Source organism: Falco rusticolus, chromosome 5 (assembly GCF_015220075.1).
Source record: "Falco rusticolus isolate bFalRus1 chromosome 5, bFalRus1.pri, whole genome shotgun sequence".
Lineage (NCBI taxonomy): Eukaryota > Metazoa > Chordata > Aves > Falconiformes > Falconidae > Falco > Falco rusticolus.
Genome location: NC_051191.1, coordinates 67,850,502 through 67,864,889, shown reverse-complemented (window position 1 = coordinate 67,864,889; position 14,388 = coordinate 67,850,502). Strand labels below are relative to the sequence as shown.

At 42.2% G+C, this 14,388-nt stretch overlaps 1 protein-coding gene across 18 annotated transcripts in view; it reads right to left on the bottom strand.

Annotated features, from left to right (window-relative positions):
• The window catches only part of ERC1 (ELKS/RAB6-interacting/CAST family member 1), a 302,189-nt gene extending 287,894 nt beyond the window's left edge, over positions 1-14,295 (bottom strand). For 10 of the 18 annotated variants that reach the window (XM_037388425.1, XM_037388439.1, XM_037388433.1 and 7 more), the window contains exons 1-2: positions 14,189-14,295; positions 1,442-2,275 (exon numbers count right to left, since the gene is read on the bottom strand). In XM_037388425.1, the coding sequence (XP_037244322.1) occupies positions 1,442-2,110 (669 nt within the window). In that variant the 5' untranslated portion in view covers positions 2,111-2,275; positions 14,189-14,295. Of the gene's footprint in view, positions 1-1,441; positions 2,276-13,990; positions 14,039-14,188 lie in introns of those variants that run through there. The other 8 variants (XM_037388429.1, XM_037388432.1, XM_037388435.1 and 5 more) reach the window with 2 other exon arrangements.
• Positions 14,296-14,388: the final 93 nt, after the last annotated feature.

The window sequence follows — 14,388 nt, the reverse complement described above, 5'->3', positions numbered from 1 at the left end:
CTCCAGGGAGGTGTATGAAAATGAATACGAAATGTCACACACATGAACAAATCCCATGTTTTGATACTTACCACTCAGTAAGAATACAGCTATACATGACAAGTTCATTAAATTATTTCATCCTGACTCAGGAAAAGCAACTTACTTTCTTCAACTCAGTTCTTTAAAAAGTGAAGGGGGAAAAAAGAAAAAAAAATCACACAGTTTCAGTGTAGCAGCAGTGTAGCAGATTATCACTAACAAAAGGAACCTACTATTTAAGACAGGTCGCCTGAAAGTAGCATATAACATGCCAAGTATAACCAGCACTACTTTCTTCCTCCAGCAGTATCTTCTCCCCTCCACCTTCTAAAGCAAATCTTAATAAAAGCACTGCCTAAAATAGCAAGTATACCTTAAGAGCTTCAAGAACATGACCATGCTTGAGTTATGGAAAATATTTCATTAAACTTTCTTGGATATTTAAAAAGCTCAATGGGGAAATTTGTCAATTTCAGGAAACTTTTGGAGTTGGATGCTGGGCCTGTTTTCACTAAGAGTGGTGAGGTTTCTTACTGGAAAGTCAAGAGAGATGCCTAACTTGCATTTGACCACAAACAACTGAACAGGAGGACACTAACTCAAAGACAAGTAATTACTTCACAATTAAGCTAGCAAGAAGGCCTAGGTGGGAAAATTTTTAAAAAACTTTTAATAAGTACAGCTGACTACAAAGAGAGCTCAATTTTAGTCAACCTCTCAGTTTTATTCTAATTTAGGCATGCTTTTGAGAGGGACAAGACAAAAGAACTAGATGCCCAAGTTTCTTTATTTTTCTGCCTACTCTCTAACTAGCTAGACCACTACAAAAAAAACGGGTAGGGTGCTTTATGATAGTTGCATAACAAGATATGCACTGCTTATGACAAAAGAGTAGATGAGCAGGTATTAAACAGTGTTAGTTAAATGTAGCCAAGAACACAATTTATATCTGTTTGTGAAAACATCAAGTCTGGAATTTTTAACTGGAGCTCTAAAATAAGACCAGTGTAACGTGAACTTTGTTTTACTGGCAATCCGTCAACATTCAGCAACAGTTCAGTTGTATTGGGAGTCAGCAGTCAGTATATTCTGCATCTCAGAGAATTCTTCAGGAGGTAAGCACTACAGAAATATTAATTATGAACAGAGTAGAATACTTCCAAAAGGAAACCGAGTGGTTAACATCAGTCCCAGGAAAAAAAACCAAGACACAAGGAGAAATGAGCATTCAAGAGGTGCATTACAAGTCTGACAAGAAGTATTTAAAAAGAGGCTTTCAAGTTGAAAACACATCTTAGTCATACCAATTACCTGGAAAAAGCACCAATATAATTTAGCTACTTAAATGTGACATGCAAGTTTAATAAACTCATTTAATCATGCTACTGTACTAACACAAAAGTGACATCAGATGACAAACCTGGTTTTCTTCTTGCAAAACTCTATATTGTTCCTTCCAAATGGTGATTTTTGAAGCTTCATCTTTCCTCAGAGCTCTCTCCTTTTTTAGCTCAGGACTCCAGAAGGTCTTGATGCTGTTCATGGAAGAACTCAGCTTGCTTTCTTTCACCTCCACATCCTTGCGAAGCAGATCATTTTCCCTTAATACTTCTTTGAGTTGTGTCTGCAGATCCATTATTGTGTTATCCCTGGCCTGGCGCAGTGAGTGAGGCACAGTGGATGCCATACTCACTGGAGGGAGATGGTGCTCTCCAAATGCAATAGTATCACTGGCAACTCCACTACTGGCAATGTTAGGGCTGCTACCCATTGCAGTCATCCTAACACCATAAGGCAGCCGCCCCCCTGATCGTCCCAAAGTCATGGTGCTTTTTGGGGTATCTGCACCCACGTTCTCATGGTCACTTAGGTACATAGGGCCGGACGTAGCATAGGCAGCATTTAAGGACTGAATATTTTCCATAGAAAGGGTTTTCCCACTGCCACCCCCAGTACTACTCCCAGAACTGCCTCCTGTGCTGTTGGTTCGACGATGGCCCAAGCGTGGTGACCGTGGCAGCCTTGGTGAACGCCCTGGACTCTGGTTGCTTGGCTCAACCTTACCAACTGACCGAGCACTTCCATACATGATTAAGCTGGTGGTGTGAGGCAATTAGATAGGCATAAATCAGGAACAAGAGAAATCCTGTTAAGTTCTTCAACGGTTTTAAGTCAGCTTAAGGCCAATCACAAGTTATAAGAGATCCAGTTGTCCATCTTTGAAGTCACGTACTCCCAATGTTCAGGACCATATCTGTACCAATAAGAACAACATGTTAAAATCTTTATCAATATAAGTAACATCTTAAATACCTAGTTCATCATCAAATATTTTGTTCCACATTAGAATAAAGTGTATTCTACTGCCTTTACACTTCTCCAGCATCTTTTTAATCCCACCCACAAAAAAGCAATCTCTTATTTGAACATTAATATTTAAACTCAAAAAGGAACTTCTATTCTTGCTTTTCTGCTGTTTTATTATCACAGCAAAGTGAGAGAAGAAAAAAAGAACGCATCAATTTTCAAGCCATAATTTTGTCGGTCATGATCTGGACTCTACAATAGTCACCTAACTTTTTTTCCTATTTCTAACTGGTCCTAACTCTTTACCTGTTACCTTTCTGAATAACAGAGACAATCAAAATTTAAAGCCCATTCAGTCATATTTTTTTTCTTCAAGCACTGCTAGCTTCTGTAGGACACAGTTTCTAAACCCTGTTGCTGTGAAATAATCCTGCAAATGGGAAGGCAGGATGTACTGAAGTTATTTCAATCATGACTTTGACTAGCAGGTCCCTTTAGTGTTGCTGTCAGCCCTCCTTCAAACTCTGAAGGCAGAACTGAAACTAAAAAGAATCATGAAATCATCACTGACCGCAAAGCTTACGCAAGTACAGATACAACTCCAAAAGAACAGCCATCACACAGCAATGGGACCAGTGAGGTTAAGAGGAACAAGAGAATCACACCTGCACTGAAAACTGGTTCCAGTCTCTTATTTTCTCTCAAACTGGGATTCTGTCCACATGACTTAAATCTATATTCAGGTTAAGCAAAGAATTCAATGAAAACATACTTCCCATTAACCATTAACCAGAGATTAATTCCATTAAATAATATCCTTCCAACAGCAGGGACGTCTTAAAACAGAACGGTAAGACATCATCATGTTGCAATTCCTTCTCTCCTCTACTTTTTCTTTAAACAAGAACTCTGGTAGCATGTGCAATAAAATTCCTTATTTTTGCACTGTAATATTATGCTGTTCCACAGACGTTAGTAGGTAACTCTTTAGTACAGGGGCAGTGGGCTGAGAGCACTGTTAGTAGTCAAGATCTAGTAGAGGAGCAAGAAACAGGGACGAAATCCACTCTTGTGACTAAACTACTGGACTGTAGAACCACTCCCACTGTACAGTTGTCACTTTTTTTCCTACTTCAAGTCACTATGGGGCTCAACTAAAATGAAAACTAGAACACTGAAACATTCCTTATCTGACCTCTCCCCATTAGACGAAAGAATACCAGAGAGCATCCAAAGAGCAGCAGCATCTTGCATATCCCAACATCCTTCCTTTCACACCAGCTTTCATCTAGCCTTACCTTCTGCTCTCAAGTTAGGTTTGCCAGATATTAGGAATTAATTTTTCCAAACTGCATGGCATATTTTTGAGATAATAAGTGGGCAAGCAGATGAAAGATTAGGCTTAAAAGAGGAACACACTTTAAAAAGAAATTGTAGAAACAGTAAAATGGGTGGAGGGGAAGAGACCGAAAAATAATATTGCAAAAAAATAATGGAAAAGGGTAGAATGAAAAAAAGCAAAAGCCTGATGAAGAAAAGATCCATAATGTTTTCCTTTCAGAAAAAAAGTTAGTATGGGGAAAGATACAACAAGAAATAATTTCAAAATGTTTGGTTTAACCCTAAGTTTTAATTGGAAAACAAGATCAGAGTAATCCAGCATTTTTTATTTTCACATTATTTTATAGAAGACACAATAGCATGACTAATTTTACAAAGCTTACAGAAGTTGATACTATTTTGTGAGCAGTCCTCAAGAAGTTCAAGTGCTCACTCTTCCTCTCGCTTTTTTTTTGACAACCAAAGCGAGCTACCAAAACACCACCTACAGATTATTTTTAATACAAACTACAGATAAGACATTTCTTCTATTTCAGCTACATATCCTTATGCAAAACAGTACAGAAATATAAGCTATGTAATAAAGTCTACAGCGTTCCACTGGAGTTACTTCAGTAAGTGAGACCCTGTGCCCCAGATCTGGAAGAAAAACACTTCTTCCAAATAGAAAAGCTATTTCAGACTAATCTCACTGTGTGACATATCAAAATGCTAAAAACGCTGCTGTGACACCACTTGAGCACTCAAAATAAGTCAGATATGATTTCTTAGACACTACATAAAGTACATTCAACTGAGAGCTTGCATTCATGAGAATTCTCTTGAAAATTAATCCAAATCACTGCATTTAATTTATTTGCTAGAAACTCACCACAGTAAATCAGTGCAAACACTCATTCACTTAAAAGCTTTAAATGAGTTTAACTTGAACCAAAAGATTAGATATGTTTTATTCTGTGTATTTTAGTTAAAACACTTTCCTCAAAAAATATTAAATTTAAATGTTGCTAGAAGTACATTACAGCTGCATGTGGAAGTAACATCTAGTAAAGAAAGAGAAATGCAGAAAATATTTCAGATCACTTCTAATAAGTTAATTACCCCCACAATGGAAAATTCATGGAATTACTTTCTCCTTGCTTTAGAAAACATTTTGGTAAACTATTAATAGCCTTTTCAAAGAATGAAAGTGACTGATGTCCTTGACAGAAAGTAGCTGAAAGGAGCTGGTACCACAGCAGGCACTGTGCAGTAAACATCATCTAGTGTACAAGGCAGGCTACTCAACTCTTGTCCACCTTAAGTGGAAACACCAGTCCTGTGCTAATTCAGCTCTAAGCTGTGTTTCACAGGTAGGCACCATCCCCTCTGTTACTCAAAAAAAATCAAATAATTCAAGCCATGTAAGCCAACTGCTAGAATTAGCTGTCAATGAGGGTTACAGAAAGGATTCCCAGAGTGGGCACACATGAAACCCAGGGAGAACGACTCTGCCATCACCAACACACACTACCTGCACTAACTTTTCAAAAGGAAAACCAACCAAAAGCAGCAGATTAAGAAAAGAAGTCTTTGGAAACAAGCAAACATAGCCCTCCAGGTATTTCTCTTGAAATGAGAACTTTCATTACACCATTGTCACACTTTAAAATTGTGCATATTATCAACTAAAGACACTCTTCCAGCCATCCAGCCAGGTTCAGTATATTCACTGACACAGAGATCTGTCATATTTCAAGAGAAAAAAGTTATAAGAAAAATCTTAACTTCTTTTTTATTTTTTTTTCTCTAGTACTATTTTATCACTGTCCATTTTACTTTGTTACTAATAGGAATCCATAAGCAGAAACAGATACTGAGACAATTCACACTAGCAAAAACATCTTCCATGCTGGACACAGCAAGTGAAGGACACGAGAGAAACATCTTTCCTCATTCGCACTACCAATTAACCAGGACGAAGAAAAGAGTTCTAGTTTCCCCCCAGGAGTCCAAGTAAAATTACTTGGAAGATTTATTTCAGACAGCAACATAACCAGAAAAGTTAACTTTTTCAGTATTCTGACTCATAGTAGCATTTTACCAGGAAGTTGAGCAGTACAGTCTCTTTATCTTCCATGAGGCCAACATGCAGCCTAAATTTAGTCCCAAATAAATCATCCGTTAACCTTACAGGATAGTTGTAACCACAAGGAACACTGTCCAACTGTGACATGAGTGCACTGACCGTTTTTCCTTTTCAAACATTCACGTTGGTTTCAAAAACCTTTGGTCCTTTTGCCAATACAGGAACCCTTACCTAAGATTACAAAGAGAGACTATAAACTGCAAGTGTTTAAAAAAAAAAAAAAAAAAGCCACACACAAAAAAACACTGAAGCCACTAAACCATTTTCCTCAAGGTAGCTTGAATAGTTTACATTTGTGAAACAAAACTCTCTTTTCCCTGCTCATCAAGAGAACCAAAACTTCCAAAGAGCATGCTATCTGCAAACCAAATTTTAAAAATCCAAAACAATTAGTGTCAGCCAAATTAAAAACTTCATAGTTATCTAGAGATTGGCATAGCATCTTTACAAGTACAGAGACATACGATTGACCTGCTTTAGTATTAGCTGAAAATTGCTATCTAGTGATTAAGAAAAAGCTTGAAAGAGGGACTATCAGAAACATAAGAACAACAGATAAGATTTACACAACATTGTAGAAAAAGGTTTGAAAAAAGGACAGTTAGAAACACATTTTCTGTATGAAAACAGTAAAGCAGATTAACAGTACATCCTGTCTGAAGTGCCACCTAAGAAAAACATCTTCTAAGATCACAGGTAACTGTCCAAAACCATTCAGAGACAGACATCATGCACTGTGAAAAAAGTTTATAATCTGACAGTAAACATTTAAATTGTGGCATTGTACTACCGTGCAACCTGTAGAAACTAAAATGAATGTTTCATTACAATAGCCAGTGAAAAGCAATGGAGAATCAAGCCTCCTTCAAAACAGCAAAGCAGCTACCGCTCCAAGTAGTGATACCCAGAACCATGCATCAATGAAACTGTAATTCAAAGAAGCACGAAAGCTGGTAACTCCTGCATCAGAACCTAGCATGCTGAAAGAATAGTAAAATGTAAGCCTCACAACTTCATGCTGATTTACTTGCAAGGCAGTTATGAAGTGAGAGCGGGCAGGAATAGGTACACTAGTCTTGTCAAAAGATCTGGTAGTTTTCAATATGAGTTGTATTCGGACATAGTAGAAACATAAATTCTGGAGGGATCACACTGACATCAACTTGAGGACAAAGAATCCAATAAAATGAGATGTGTTTACTAATGCTGTCACACTCAGCCCCTACTTCATGTGAAGCAATGGCTCAACAAGCAGACATTCCTGGCTACAGCTGACAGAAAATAGGATATTCATTAACACAAAGGTTTTTTAACCTCTGGAGGATATCTGTGTCATATAAATATATGATGCCTTTCATATCTCCTCCCACTCTAGGGCAAATACTCATACCATAGTAACTACTTCAAGGTAAGTAAGCAACGAAATACAGAAAAACCCCTGCTTACATTTGTTAAAACAGAATTTTGGAACAACTTCTGCAGCCTTCAGCAAGTAATATTTCCTCTGAATTTCTTCTCTGTAGTTTCTGTTCAGCACTGACACCAGCTGACAGACAGAAACATTTACAGAGTCAACCCCTTAACAGCATTGCTGCCTGATAGGAACGGGGCAGTTTGATCACGAACTAGGCAGGCAAACACATCTTACCGCACAGGGACTCCTACAATGCCTCCCTTCAGCATAATGGAAGCCATATACCCAGCTTCCAGAAGACTGAACTTCCTTGTAGCACCAACTCCTGTCCGCACAAGGAAAGCTTTGAATGCAAGTTTTATAATAGCAACAGAAGAGTCAACCTTTTCAAGAGCCATCTTAATCTGATAAAGCACTGTAGCAGACACATTAGACTTCGTCAGCAGAAGTAACACATTTTCATAGTTCACACCTGAATAGTTCATTGTAAGTATGACTAGATTTTAGAGTATGACCTGGACTCCAGAATAGAGCACAGTGGGGGGAGGGGTGGAATTCCAAAAAAGCTTATATTCCAATAAAACCGTGCCAAATATCTTTACCCTGGAATTCAAATAGTGAGTGTGATGAGGGAATAGACAAGATTCACAACAACTCAGAGGTGCGTTAACCAAGAGAAAAATTGAATTTCTGTTACTTTCTGGTGCACACCATAATTACAAAAGCTAGTTACTTCATATAAAAATGTGATGAAGCATCTACCTTAGGACTATGTTGTAAAGTTCAGGTTTGACTAGCTTTGACAGGTAAGAGAAAGCTCACTACATTTCATGTTAGATTAATGACTATTACACACAAAAATGACAGAAGAAAGTTTACTTTGGAAATTATTTGCAAGCCAGCCAATGCCAGACAAAAGGCATTGGAACCCATGGAATTCAGTTATTTATCCTTATCAAAGCAAGAAAGCAAAAGGGATGAATGAAATTAAGATAGAAGACAAAAAAGTAAGTGTACATATTATGGCTGCTCATTCCTAGAGAGCACGTGAATAGATGCCCAAGCAACAACATCTATTTATGTCCAGTCGTTTTTAAAAGTTTAAAAGCAATATTCATCAGCTTCCTCAATTATTTGTCTCCCACAAGTATACATTTCCTTTCATGAGATCTACTTATTCCACAAGGAAGACATAAGATGACAGAACATGCTCTACTCCATAGCAGCTGCTTTGCAAAAGCAGCTTTAAACTGACATCAGGTTTTGTTTCTTATAATTCCTGTATGTCTTGATATCAGAATAAATGGTATGCTTTCACCACCACAGCTTCATTCCTTCTTATCTTCCCCAAAAAACAAGACCACAAAAAGAAAAATGGTCACTATTACTATAAAAATGCATGAATTTCAGCTAAATCTTTATTTACTCATATTTATATACTCTTTGTGATAAACCATCTGCTTATAAGGATTTTTTCCTAAAGCTCTGGAGGTTGGCCTCAACTCAAGGCAAAACATGAGGTACTACTGATATTTCTAAAAATAAAAAATATTTATCAAAAAAGCCTTTACCTCATCGGATTTGTCAGACTAAAGTGGTTCTGCTCACGGTATATTAAAAGTTAACCTCATCACTAAATTTGGGTGCACATGCAAGTTCTTTCCCTTGGTCAGGTTGCTGTGTAACAACAGGTATTTTTCTGTCTTCCTCCAGAAACTGGGGCACGTATTTCTTAACACTATATGAACATCACACTGAAAGGCTTCCCAGGTACGGCAGAAGTCTTGGACATTCTTCCAGCATCTATTCTCTCCTACAGCTCTACGTATTTCACTGGCACCATCGAATTTGTTACAGGTTGGTTAGCACACAGTGCAGATACATTGTGGACCATCCTCAGCTGCTGGTTCTTGCCTAGGTTTACCCAGGATTGGACCTTAGCAACCCACACAGTCCCTTCCCTATCCTACGCTCTTAACACTGACACATGCAGGTAGGCTGGGCAGGTATATCAGGATTTGTTTCGTGCAATCACATGGAGCTAGTTATAAGTCTCTAAATTTAAAGCAGATAGGAGAAACAACAAAAATTACGTGTCTTTTTTATTTTTAAAGAAGTTCAAAACACAAAAATCAACAGGATTCAGAACACACACATAAATTTCATAGTGATGAACTGATTAAAATCATAGAATCATAAAATGGTTTGGGCTGGAAGGACCATAAAGATCAGTTAGTTCCAACTCCCCTGCCATGGGCAGGGACACCTTCCACTAGAGCAGGTTGCTCAAAGCCCCATCCAACCTGGCCTTGAGCACTTCCAGGGATGGGGCATCCACAGCTTCTCTGGGCAGCCTGTTCCAGTGCCTCACCACCCTCACGGGGAAGAATTTCTTCCTTAGCTAATCTAAATATACACTCTCTCAGCTTAAAGCCATTACCCCTTGTCCTATCACTACATGCCCTTGTAAAAAGTCCCTCCCCAGCTTTCTTGCAGGCTCTCTTTAGGTACTAGAAGCCTGCTATAAGGTCTCCCCAGAGCCTTCTCTTCTCCAGGTGGACAAACTTGAACTCTCTCAGTCTGTCTTCCCAGGAGAGAAGCTCCAGCCCTCTGATCATATTCACGGCCTTCCTCTGGACTCACTCCAACAGGTCCACATCCTTCCTATGCTGGGGACCCCAGAGCTGAACACAGTGCTCCAGGTCGAGTCTCATCAGAGCAGAGCAGCAGGGGAGAATCACCTCCCTTGACCTGCTGGTCATGCTTCTTTTGATGCAGCCAAGGATACGCTTGGCTTTCTGGGCTGCAAGTGCACATGGTGTTTCTCATAAACCAACAACCCCAAGTCTTGTTGAAAGTCATGAGGTTCACACAGGCCCACCCCTCAAGCCTGTCAAGGCCCCTCTGGATGGCATCCCTTCCCTCCAGTGTGTCAACTGCACCACACTACTTGGTGTCATCAGCAAACTTGCCGAGGGTGCACTCAATCCCACTGTACGTGACGCTGACAAAGATGTTAAACAGCGCTGGTCCCAATACCAACCCATCAGGAACACCACTCATCGCTGGTCTCCACTTGGACATCGAGCTGTTGACCACAATTCTTTGAGTGTGACCACCCAGCCAATTCCTTATCCAGCAAGTGGTCTATCCATTGAATCTATGTCTCTCCAGTTTAGAAACGAAAATGTCACGTGGGACAGTGTCAAATGCTTTACACAAGTCCAGGCAGATTACGTCAGTCGCTCTTCCCTTATCCACCAATGCTGTAATCCCCTCGTAGAAGGCCACCAAATTTGTCAGGCATGATTAGCCCTTAGTGAAGCCAAGCTGGCTGTTATTACCAATCACCTCCTTATTTTCCATGTGCCTTCTCATAGTTTCCAGGAGGATCTGGTCCATTATCTTGCTGGGCACAGAGGTGAGACTGACTGGCCTGTAGTTCCATGGGTCTTCCTTATTTCCCTTTTTAAAAATGGGGGTTATGCTTCCCCTTTTCCAGTCTGTGGAAACTTCACCAGACTGCCAGGACTTCTCAAATATGATGGATAGTGGCTTAGCCACCTCATCCACTAGTTCTCTTAGGACCCATGGATGCATCTCATCAGGTCCCATGGACTTGTGCCTATTCAAGTTCCTTAGATGTTCTCAAACCTGATCTCCTCCAACAGTGGGCAGTTCATTTTCTCAGTCCCTGCCTTTGCTTTCTGCTGCTTGTGTGGTGCGGCTGGAGCACTTGCCAGTGAAGACCCGAGGCAAAAAAGTCATAGAGTACTTCATCCTTCCCCATAACCCAGGCAACCAGGTCTCCCATTTCCTTCTGGAGAAGGCCCACATTTTCCCTAGTCCTCCTTTTATCATTGACATACCTATAGAAGCCTTCAACTCTAACTCTACTAATTCCCTAGAAGACTGAAGACCTGTAGATATTAATTTTTTGTCACTACAGCTAAAGAGTTTATAGCCTGATTTTTAGAGAATACAATCAGCAAATTTCATGCATTTGTATGCACGGTTGTTTCTCTTCCCCCCACCCCCCACCCCCCAGGTGGCATGCAACCAACAACCAACTTCCCAACAGTGGAAACAAAATGCTAAATGTGATAAAAGTACTCCAAAATCCCAGAAGTACTAGTGAATCCATGTAGACAGCTTCAGACCCTGAGGTCACCATGGGTAATATCACTGTGCAAAGCAAAGCAGAGTCCATCTACAGAATTTCCATCATGATTTTGTCCTAACAACAGAATTGTGTTAACGGTATCGACATAGCCCACATACCAGAAAACATCACTTTTCCTAAATCAGCATTGAATATTGTAGGGTCTCATGCTCTACCACTGCCACATGGCAGCCCACTGCATGCCACAGAGTTAAACTCATGGCTTAAACAGGCAGCAATTGACAGAATCCTCATTACTCAGACCGCTCTTACGGCAGGGCAGCCAGCAAGGTTCAAGAACATGTATTATTTTTTCTTAATTCTAGCAGTCTGATTATTTTAAAAGCTGCATGCATTCATCCATCCACATGGTTCTGCGCATACCATACTCAGATAAAACAAGCCAGACCTTCTAAACATACTACAATTTTCAGGTGGCTTAGTCAGGTTAAGTGTTGCAACAAACACCTCACACAAGAGAGAGGCCTTTGAGAAATAGGCATTAAAATAGTGAGGGGCAAGGGGGGGAGGGATAACAAGGGGAGAGTATCCCGCTTCACAGAATAAGGAATAACAGCAATGAACTCATGCACTGGTTGCAAAAGCAACCAGTGAAATACTTCTATTCATACAGTAACACAGATAACTGCTACCTCTCAACTCAAAGTAGCAGATCCAGCAAAAAAACCCCAACCTAGGTTTCTTCCATGACCAAGATACGCAATTCAATAAAAAGGTACAGGCTATGTATATATCAAATCTGCTTCTTTGCCAGTCAGGCCATTAGCCAGATATCAGAGATGAAAATTTATGCTAACAGAATCCCATAAAAGCTTGCAACAGGATCAAAGAAAAATGCTAAGACTTATGAAAAACATGATGCTTTAATATAGCCCAGACAGCAGAAACCCAAACTGAAGAAAACCTGCTAACATCCTTATAGTGATTTAATTACAGCTAAATTGGTTTCCCAGGAAAGTGGAAAAATCTCAAATTATATCAAATGTTATGATAACTCACATTCTGCTCAGCAGATCCCAAACTCTAAGTGCAGTCCCTCTTGCAGCTTGATGGATTGAAGACAATTCCAAATTTCTGGATGATACAGTCAAGTTATATACTAGACTATTCAGGGAACTGCTGTTCTATGGTAAAAGTTCTGAACTATGCTTCCAGAACCAAACTACATTCAGTACAGCTGTCTCAGTTATTAAATACCTAGTGGTTTTGTCCAAACATTTAATTACTGAAAAAATCAACTATTGTACTATCAGCTCTGCTCCCATTAGCATGGGCAAAGTGGTGATTTTTCTCTTCCAAACTTATTTGATATGGCTGTAAGGGTGCTAACTCATATGTGACCCTGAATTGGGGTACGCATCTGAGCTGCTCTAGTTTTCAACACAAAATAGAGTAATACATCAGGCTGTAGATCGCAGTAGCTCAGGAGGAGAGATGTATGTTCATCCACCTACTGCTAGAGATGCAGTAACCTCCGGGAGAAAAGGAGGGGCAGGCAGCCGGTGGAGGTTACTGCTGTAACCTCCGAGTCAGCCACTGTTTCAAGAATTACAACCCTGCAATCAAGCCAGACAACTTTTTTTGGTTACAGCCTGTTGAATTTAAGGTAACATACTATCCAGTTACAACTACCCCAGGTACATCAATGTGCCTCCCAAAACAAAAATGGATAAAATGTTAAAACACACGTTGTTCTTTGGAACGATTCTATTTCTCTGAATTTGCTTTCATTCTCTCGGCTTCTGTACTGCTTTCCACCACCACCACAGGTCCCTATATCTTTCCTTCATATCTCCTAGTCTCTCACATTTCCACTGGGGTTTTACTTTAAACGACTTCACACCACACTGGCACAAACCATAATGTGAACTTCCAGTGCTGCACACAACAGTCCGTGTAAAATAAACCGTACGCTTCATAACTCAGAGTTCACGTTACAAATGAGACAGATGTGGAAAGACAGCAATTCCTGACACATGCTTCAGGACGGCAGCAGATTCAGAAACAAAGCACGGTGTCAGCTGACGCTTACTTCGTAGTCGATGCAATAAAATAAATGAGATGTGACCATTCAGCGTTCGCAGGGAAAAGATAAGAAACCCATCACCACCGCAAGGTCTAGGTAGAAAGACACCGGTCACCATTACCTCAGATGATGTGACTAAGACAACAAAAGCGTGAGCTTCCCAAGGACAGACGAAGTCAGGGCGGAAAAATACCACCCGGAACGCGAATGGGAAGAGCGGGAAGGACCCAACGTACGAGGAAAACCAAACCCCACCCGGCGCCCAGCAGCCCGCCCCGGCGCACCACCACCATGAGCAATGCCCGGGAGGGCGCGGGCCCGCTCGCCTGCCGCCAGCCAGGCAGCGGGCACGGTGATGTGGCCGTCCCCGCCGCGGGCCGGCCGGCCGGGGCCGGGGGAGCGCTGCCACCGCCCAGCCCCCGGGCGGTGACAGCGTGCGCGGGGCCCGGCAGGGGCGAGGCCCCGCACCCCCCCGGCCGCCTCTCCCGGCCGCGCCCGGGCGCCCCCTCTCTCCGGCCGGCCGACAGGCCACGCAGCCCGCGGGGGAGCCGCCGCCGGACGCGGACCCACCTGAGCGGCAGCTCCCCGGTGCCAGGCCCCGCCGCCGCCTGCCCCCTGCCCCGCCGCCGCAGCCCCTGCCCAGCCCGGCGACTGCCCGCAGCTACCGGCTCCCGCAGGCCCCGCCCCGCCCCTGGCTCCCCCCAGCGGCCGGTAAGAAGCGTGATCACAGCCCCCCCCCGACCCCCCGCGCCGAGCGAGGCCCCTCACCTGCCTGTCAGCCCGCGGGGAGCGGGTGCGCGACGGCGGGAGCGGGCGGCGGCGGCGCTCCAGCGAGGTCAGGCCGGCTCCGCGCCCGCCGCTCTCCGCCGCCTCCGTCTCTCCCCGCCGCCGCCTCTCGCGCGCGAGCTCCGCCGCTCCCTCCCGCGCCCCCGGCGCGAGACACACGAGCCCCGCCCCTGCCGCCGCCG